Genomic DNA, 9756 nt, shown 5'->3' with positions numbered 1-9756 from the left:
TATAAATGCAGTTATTAAATGGTTTTGGACAACAATAACCTCAAAAAATGAACTCGGGTTTAGCTAAAAATAGGTTTTAGAATTATTTGCAAACTTATTCTGGTGTGAATACAGACAACCGTGAGGCCCGCAGACTGTAGCCTTTACATCACACCCACAAGCTTTTTGAAACTGCATTTTTTTTGTCTGCTCCTGATTCACAACAATTTGATAAAGAACTACTCAGAAATGCAAATGTTCTCTTAATTTTCTTTAAATATGTCCTCCATAATGAGAAAAATGCCACAAAAAACACCAAGATTTTTTATTGGGGTGGGTCTGTAAATGAAGAGCAGAAAACTACATTACAATGTTAATATGCTCAGTATATTACATTTGGTCTTCAGGCTATTTTAAACTTTTCACTTTTCTGTTTCTGATTTCTTAACTGACATGATCACAGCAGGTCTCAGTTTCTCATTTACCAAGCTGTTCAGTTTTAGTTAATAAGCTCCTTTTATGTGTAGAAGTCCGTAGTTTCGTTTTTTTACTGACAAATTCAAGCAATGCTCTATCGTCTGGGCCCAAAACCCGCAAGCATCTTTTATAGCTCTTCTGCCCTGTCCCTTACACACCAAATTCTATTGCTTTCGCAGCTATTTGTTGCCAATCAGGTCAGTTTCTTTCAAGATATGTAACAAAATTGAAAATAGACTTATTCAAAGAAAAAATTGTTGAATTTTTCACTTTTAAACCCTTTTTATGTCATATATATCGTGCTCTGTTGTGAATAAATTCTAAACAAATATGGTTTACAATCTTTTAGGTCATTTCTTTTTATTTAAAACATCTCAACTTTACCTACTTTTGGGCTTTAGTTAAGCAGTCTTTGGTCCACTGTAATTTGGTTCCTTACAGCCACCGTAATCATAATTGCCTTTTTGAAATAAAAGTGAAACATTTTCAGCAAGCCTTCCAAGCAAACAGAACTGACTGGATTATTCTGGTCTGAACTCACACAGAGTTTTAAAAGCAGAATTTTTTTTAAATTCAAATAGAAAATGGATGAAAGCATAATTACCAAGAACTTCACATGTGATTTTTTTTTTCTTTTTCTTCCGCTTCCTCTGTTTTAAGCTTTAAAGTACACAGTGACATGACACAAATTAGCTGCAGCAGTTACAATAACAGCTTAATAGAAAGTGAGCTATGGCGATTTTTCTGCAACCCATTTGCAGCAACGTCTAAATAGGCATAAGACGCACATCTGATGTGTTACAATCAAAACTCATAGAAGCTGCCTTGTGGCAGCAGGCAGATAGCTTTGTTTGCTCTTCATAATTAGACGACAGCAGCAGAGGCAGGTATGTACACATGGGACACGACAGGCCCATATGCTGGAGACTGTATAACCAATATCTTCTACACCTGCCTCCCTCTCAACAATTCCAGGCTGCTGCCTCACACACATCCTTTAAAATGATGCCAGGGAGGAATTTCGAAATACAAGAAAACAGCACAGCAATTATCACACTTACAGAGGTTAACTAGCAACCACCCCCATTTCTGAATGGATGTGCCTGATCACTATTGAGGTAGTGATAAATGCTTGAGGGAGGTGGGGGGTGCTTAGCAAATAGTATTGGGCATAACTGTATCAGTGAGGAGTAAATCTGTGAATACGATTACGAGTTTAGACATTTTTAATGAGGTAATGAAATTTCCTGAGAGCCAGCCTCACCCGGTCTGAAGCCTGCAGACAAACGGGAGCTACAGCGACGCCTACTAAAAAGAGACAACTGTATTTCTGTCATCTGGAATGAGGGAAAACATTAGGAGAGGTTTCCCTTCACCTCCTTTTTCAAAGAAAGGAAGCTGTTCAAGTGTCAAAGGTGACAGAAGAACGCGAGCCAGAAAGACCTCAACTTAAAGTCCCACTTCAGTCATCTTTTGATCCATTTTCAAATTTTCTCCATAGGTCTTTTAATTATGATTATGATGTTTTGGGGCAAAACCAAAACCCTGTATCGTCTTCTTGGACATAGTTTCTGCAGAGCGGCAGGAGTTCAATAGAAATTCACCTGTGTTGTGGGACTGTTGGTGCATTCTCTTCCGCTAGTTTACAGCCTCTAACAACCCCAAATTAACATTACCGGTGCTACAAAAATGGCGAGCAATATTGAAGTATATCCAGTCGTACAGTTTTGAGTCAAATTCCAGCTCAGACGAGGAAAACGAAGACATACATGAATCTATTTGTCTGCAAGTGGATGCATTAGAATGGAACAGAGCAGGGAGCTTGTGATTTGCCTATATGAGCTTCCCAATTTTCTTTATATATGTCCTCCATCATGAGTATAAATGCCACAAAAACAACAAAAACACTATCTTAATTGGAATGGGCCTTTTTCTATAAATAAAACCACAAAGATCCACCATTTTTTTGGGAACGTATGGAGAAAAGAATTAGCAGCACCTCCATATAAACTCTTCAATTAGTCTGATAAGAGTAGATCCATTAAACACAGGAGAGCTCCAAAAAGCAGAGAGATATTATTTTAGCTTCCTTTATCCTTTTGCGCTCACAACAAACCAAAGCTGCCAACTTATGTTGCCAAGAGATTGTTCAAACTTGCAGCGAAACATTTAACTCATCTTGAAAAATGTCTTTCCTCTGGGTTTATAATGGATTAACAATCTATCCTGTGCATGTGTGCGTATGAGGGGGAGAGTGATAGAGTGTGAGTATTGGCTTGGGGGTATAGTGTTATCCAGAGGCCATCTGTCTCCAGCTGGACCATTAGCTCTTCAGCTGTTCAGAATGTGCCACAGATCAGTCAGTTAGACAGGTACACAAACCCATTCGCACACATCCGCACACACGCCGGGTCTTGCAGCAACAATTGCAGCTGACAAATTGAGTTTGACATTAGAGGTCAAAGAGGGATCAGCAGCCTCGTATTCACTGAGATGGTGCAGAATAATGTTACTCCTGCATCTAGGTTGGTATACAAGATAAACATCAAAAATGTTTATTGCTACTGCCAGGACTCATGCTGATAAACAGAGAAAAAAAGAAAAAAAAAAGGTTAACACTCTGAAATCACCCTAAAATTGTTGTAGTTCTGTACCAGTGCTATCAGGAGAGAGGCTTCTTGAACAAAAGCTGAGGCTGGATGTGACACAGTTCATGCAATCTGCCCTGGCCAGTCACCACTGAGCATATGGAAGGACCCCGGCTGCTGGCAGGTGGCAGTGATCTTCTGATATCCTCTGCTGCCAAGCCCAGCCATGCTAGACGGCACAACCCACCGCCAAACTAGACCAGACCAGACCGGACCAGTTAGTGCTCCGGCTCTCTCGCCTGCGCTCGCCATTACTCTCAGAGGCTTCGTCCAACTGAGGTAAGCCCGAGCTGCTCTGTGCCAGGCAGCTCAGCGCGCAAACAAGCCCATGCCGAGGGACATGGTCACAGACACGAGGAGAGAGTACCAGTTGGCGCATGTGGTCTTTTTATATTAGTGTGTCAGATGCCACACATGGATACACACATGCCTGCTTTTTCCTCTCCTGACTTCCAGTTAATTTGTGGATTCAACAAAAAACAGAAAACACAGGATTATTACTACAGGAAACTCCCAAAGTTAACCCCGATGCTGCGGCAAAAACACTTCAGCCCTAGACTGATGCTATCAGAGGAGAGCTGCAGTGCAAATAAAACAGCTGACGCGGCCTTCCTTCCTTTTAAAATGCTTTTTTGAACCTCTGTTTCATCCGTTCTTCTCGCTGCTCCTTGCTGCTCCTCATCCAGAGGATTTTACATCTCTAAAATGCAGAGGTAGCCATTTTTGCAGCGCCGCCTGGGGTGCTCACTCATCCAGCTGGTCAGTCAGCCACAGAAGCCTTTCTCACTCCATCTCCACAACATGACATTTTGTGAATGGCGGCGGAGAGGATCAATCCAGCCAGTACAGGATGTTCATAATAAGCAGTGAGTAACTGCCGCATGATTCATAGCCGTCCTCAAAGAGATGCCCTATTCCTGCTCAATAGAGATGCTTTCACCCTTACGTTTACTTTGTTACGCTCCTACTCTCGTATTTTGTCTTTTTTTTCTTCCTCCCAATGGTGAGAAGAGAGGCGCAGATAATCTGTGTTATTCTCACAGAGGGGACCCGTAGAGGTCCCCACTGAGCCTGGCCGGAGCAGGAGCGCCAACACAAAGCCTCGCCGTAGGACCTGTGGTCATTGTCTCGTTTGACTCAACAGACATCGTCTGCAGTGTTGGTCCGACATTTCAAACCTTTTCCTTTTTGATAACAGGAAGGGAGGAAAAAATATTTTCAAACCATACTTCAAAAGAACACAAAAACGGAGAGATGGTCTGCCTCTCCAAGTGGATGAATGTAAATATACGTTTGCATGAAGATTTAAAAGTTTCTTCCCGGGGTATTCGTCAACGCAAACCCAAAATTGACCAAAAAATGTGTTTATATAAAATAAATGTAATTGTCTGGGTCTGACACTTTTTGACATATGGCTGCTTTCACAAAGATAAAGTTAAGTAAATCCCTAATCCTGCACAGATCTCACAAAAATAAAATCATTCTTCTTTAATTAATTGTTGTTGTTTTTTTATCTAAAATGTATTATAAAATAAGGGAGGACAAACAGCGTGCTATTATTTGCTGTAGAAAGTTAATTCAAGTAAATGCAGCATTGATTTAATTTGCCTTCTCTGTGGGGGAAAAAAGCATCTCCCTGCTCTCATTGCTTCTCTGTTGCAGCATTTCATCCCTTTCTTCCTGAACCTGATGATTTGTATTTTTTTTAATTTATGTATCCGCTTTAACTCGATCTGCATATCATTTGGTATAATTTGGAAACTCTATTTTAGAAACGCATGCATTTGAATAATTAGATTTTTTGCTATTTGCACTCAAGATGTAAAACATGATTTTAAAACCAAAGAGATGAGGCTTTAAAAATTGGAAATAAGATATCATTTTAGAATATTTGCACAAACCCTGGATTATGACAGATTATTTGATTTTATTCAAATGACCAAACTTTATTTTACACAATAAGCTGCGCTGGATAATAAATGTGAACATGTGCAAGACCCGTCTCTGGCATTTACATGTTGTTATCAGAAAAGTCAGATATTCTCCAAGTTGCAGAGGAATGAGCAGAGAGGATTAACAGTAGCTTAAAAAGCCTAATTTAATGTTTTCTTACAAGTTATCATTAAAAAAGGACAGGTTTCCTGTTTCCTGCTTCTGTTCAGTTAAAAAAAAGCTTAAAAGTAAGAGGAAAAACTAATTCTGGAAAGCTGTTACCAAAAAATACGTGGAATACTAATTTGTCTCTTCAAAGCTTTATCCTATGTGAATGCTTGTGTGTTCTTAGAAAACCAAAAGCTGTTTTCACTATTGAATAAAGAATAAAGTAAATGAAGTAACATTTTAAAGTTATAATGCAGTGGCATCTTTTTTAAGGAGTCAGAATGTCTCAAAAAAGGTGATTACCTGTGTTTTCCACATTTGGAATCTCTAGCTCTGAAGTCTTCACCATCAATGTGAGACAAGTGTCTGTTAACACATCCATCAATACAGCTCACTGTCGCACCGCTTGCACAGCATTTTGACTAGTCCACCTGTTGAAAAACAAAGAGACACAAAAGAGAGCGTGAGGGGAGGCTCCAGATGCTAAAGCAGAATGAAGCAACAGGAGGATGAAAAAAAGTTTATTTGTAGAAAATAACCCCTTAAATGAGCCCAAAAACGTCATCCAAAAAGACCCTTAGGGCATGTCTTGTGTTACATGATCGTGTCTTAAATTCATTTGCAAAGCAAGAATTCATGCAAAGGTTGTAGTGGAGATCACTATGGCAACAGCAAGATATGATATCCTATTTTAAACTTATTTAAGGTTTATGGCACTTGTTAACCTATGCAAACTTTACATAGGTAGCAGCGCTCGTGTTTATTGTAATTAGCAGACTCCCTCCCTGTGCAGCAAGAGAACAACCCAAGATTAAAGCCCCACGCCTGAGGTGACAGCAACTGCGACGCTACTCCTTCCTGCGGGAACTTTTAGTGGTGATGGCGGAGCATGACTGAATGTACAGTAAGTGAGCGAATGCACCAAGTTGAGTTCAATACAAAGCTCTGTTTCGTAGGTTGACAGAAGTTCATCCGCTTCTTGGAACTGGTAGATAAAACAAGAATAAAGGAGGAATAAAGGTGAAAGGGATATCAATCCCCTGCAACTGCGATACAAAACAGAAATCGGCTAAATGATTAACACTGGACCATGTTGTCTTCTGCTCTTTTACACTGTTTTCTTCCTTCTTCCTCTGCAGTTGCACTCTGGAGGAGGAGTAGGGGCTACCGGATGACAAATGAGCCATGGGAGGGCATCTAATAACATGATCTCCTTTTGTTGTGAAAAGGTTGGAGATTAAGCCAGACGGTAGAAAATAAGACAAAAGCAGTTTGCAGCTTTCTAAAGCCAACTGCCATCTCTTTTATCCACTTTCCTCTAAATGTCATTAGCTGTTCACTGACCTGAGTTAGAGCTACCTGAAGGGAACCCCTGCTTTAGCTTACAGCTGCATACACACCAGCACAGTGGGTAATTACCTCATGGGATATCTTATGAACTCATGTGTGAAGCAAATACAAGGGTGTACTGTGGCTATAATATAGCGTCAAAAAGCCTAAAAATGCAAAGATACTGTGAAAAAAAAGATTTTAAAATGCTACATAAAAAATAAAATAAACACACAAAATCAATCACCACAATAACTTATATAAACACATTTGTGGTCTAAATGGCGTTTTAAAAAAACGGTGTCTGTTCTGTTTACTTGAAGCACAACATGTGCTCATGCCTGAGCTACTCTGTAGCATTTAAACCAAATCTTTTACCTGTGAAGACTACAGTCATACCACCTTGAAGCTACATTCACACCGCTCTCGGCAACACGCATTCAAGCGACCACCTTCAATGAAAAGTCTCTGTAAACACGTGTTTGGGGCTTCTGCGTTTAAAACACGTTCATGTGTAGCTACGCACATTTTGAAGTGCAAAAGCCATAGAACATGCGTTGAAAGTTAAACCAGTTGAACTTGTTGTGATGTATAGATGACGTCCCTTTTAATTCATAGAAATGCTAACCATTTGAAAATTGATAATGGAGGGGAAATACAATTTGTGTTTGTGTCTGGACAGAATTATATGACCCCAAGTCTTTCAGATATTGGAATAGACAAGAAAACGCCTGGAGCAAGATTTGAGTAATTTGCACCGCTTCGACATTTCGCACCAAGCCTCTTCTAACTGCAGGTGGTGGATATGGATATGTGAACACAGTGGGCTAAAAAGTGCATTCTTGAACATGTGTCTCAGGTCTGGTTCGTATGTAGCTTAACTTTTTCTCTCTTCTGTCCAGTCTGGAGCTTATGAGGTCTAGAGGCTTTTACTGTAGGCTGACCACAAATCAGTACAGGCCTTTACCTTCACACTACTCCATATCTGTCCCCAAGGTGTTTGCTAAATATGTTTTGACTTGTTCATCTGTTGATTCCCCCTCTTTTGTTTTTTTCTTCTAATTTAAATGGACTCCGTTGGCAGAAGTTTCTCCCACTTCCACTCCTTTGGTATTCACAGTCTGGTGAATCAAACCAGGCCTTACAAATAAATATCTCCCAGATAGATCACAATTTGTATAAATGAACACTTTTACAGAGTGCAGCTGTAAACGGGCCCTTATGGAGCCTCACTGATTCCACTATATGGAGTAGAGTCTTGTGGAACCCCAAAACTCTTCCCACAGTGTGAAGACTGTTGAAAAAGAAGAATGACTATGGAAATGGGCAAGTCTTAATTCCAGTCTCTTTTGATTGTAAACTGTACAGCCATTTTTAAAGATGTGACTACATTAAAAAAAAAAGAAAATAGAACAAAAACAGAATATTTTACATCTGTGTGATTCACCTTCAAAACCAAACACTTGTTAAAATAAAAGTGAGTGTAATTTACTGCAAAGAGTGTGAGACCAGTTTCAAATTTAAATGACCTCAGTTTTTTTGCAGACATTTAACGAGTAATAGGTTAAAACACAACTTTCTGTAACATTTATGTAATTTCTGAAGTTTGCATATAGAATAAATGGCTGCATCTAGTCATTAGCGAAGCTCTAACCCAGCATGCATTTGTCAGAAGGGCATTTAAAGTGTAAATTAGATTCCATTTTTCAAAAAAAGTTCAGAGTTTCTCTTGGGTGCAAACAAAACCAAGCAGTACAAAAAACATGATCCAAAAGAGAAAATAGCAAATGGAACAGTAATAGTCTGTGTTTTAATGTGTGTTTCCTCCAATTTTATTGTTCATTATAATGAAAATAAATAAAAACAACCCATACAATGCAATTATCTAACCTTTACTAACATACGTTTGCTGTTGCTTTAACTTTAGTATTAGTAAACTATCAATCCAACAGATAAAACTAATGCAAGAGCCTATAAATACAAGAAACCACTGAGATGCAGCACATCATAATAATAAAACCATTGCTTTGAATCTAGACATGATGTTAAGTTATTATTTTAAATTAAAATTGAATATTTAGACAAAATATTTATCAAAGTAAGGCAGGTCGATGTAGGCACTTTTTAGAAGAATTGCATTATAATATTATACGCTTATAACGTAATTATGTGTAGGACTATCTAGGACGTGATGTTCTCTTCAAAGAAAAGTCCTACAGCCAACAAGCCTCGGCTTAAGTGCTCATCTACAGAAACGAAATGGTTTTGAGGTCAAGTTGCACTAATCACTGGAAAACCAAAGCCCCACCTCTGGCAATAAACACTTCAGTAAGGCTTGGACTGTGGCGGACTCAGTGAGACGAGCTAGGCCTAGCCTTATCAGCTTTATCAATACAATAGAATGAAGGAGAAGAAATTCAGAAAGCACATTGGCATCTTATTAAAAACAGGCATTGAGCCAATGAGAAGTGTTTGTGAATGCAAACCAGTGGAGTTCTGCTGTTGACGTTCATCCTGAATGTGGTTTCGTTTGATCAGCCGGGGAAAAATAAAACTCCAAAGATGAGGATCCACAGCATCAACATCCGCCGGCAGAAACTTCCAGCAAAGAAAAGAAAAGAGTAAAGGAGAAATCGAACGTCAGGCGTTAAACATCTCTCCCAGCACCTTCACAGCAGCTAGCCAACTCCAGCGCCTCAAAGGTGTTTATTTTACACATTATTCATGATTTTCCTGTATGCTGCTCCTCTCCCTCCTTTACCTTCTCCATCACTCTGTCAAGACCTGATGAAAGACCATTTCAATAATGAAGATGGACTTACTGCAATAGAGAGCGCACATAAATTGGAGCTACAGCCAACAAGCATGTCCAATTTGCCAAGCGGTTAAGTCTGATGTCTGGGCACAGCTTTAAGAGAGCGCCGCAGTTTCCGTCAACAGGTCTGCGCCGACCTGATTCATCCATCCACATCATTAATACTTCACAGAGGGCCCTACCATTTAACTCAGGTGCAGGAAACTGCTCTTTAAACACCACACAGAAGGGCACGTAATCACCGAAGCACACATTTGTGGATCATGCTTCTGACCCCTCCATTGTTCCAGCATGTTGGTTTAGATTCGTTGCATGATGGGAAACAGAACTAAAGATGGAGAGCATTGAGTGGAGGGAAGCAAACAGAATGATTTAAACTCTCTTCCATAGATCATGTGTTAATGTACA

The 9756-nt window shown here is 39.5% G+C and overlaps 1 protein-coding gene across 2 annotated transcripts in view; it reads right to left on the bottom strand.

Annotated features, from left to right (window-relative positions):
- nexmif (neurite extension and migration factor) overlaps window positions 1-9756 on the bottom strand; it is a 68970-nt gene that overhangs the window by 6590 nt on the left and 52624 nt on the right. For both annotated transcript variants that reach the window (XM_023959251.1, XM_023959253.1), the window contains exon 2: window positions 5508-5635. In XM_023959251.1, coding sequence (XP_023815019.1) covers window positions 5508-5586 — 79 coding nt within the window. In that variant the 5' untranslated portion in view covers window positions 5587-5635. The remainder of the gene's footprint in view (window positions 1-5507; window positions 5636-9756) is intronic.

The sequence above is a fragment of the Oryzias latipes genome, chromosome 10, assembly GCF_002234675.1.
Source record: "Oryzias latipes chromosome 10, ASM223467v1".
Taxonomy (NCBI): Eukaryota; Metazoa; Chordata; class Actinopteri; order Beloniformes; family Adrianichthyidae; genus Oryzias; species Oryzias latipes.
Note: the sequence above shows the minus strand (reverse complement) of the source record. Positions and strands in the feature narration are given on the sequence as shown.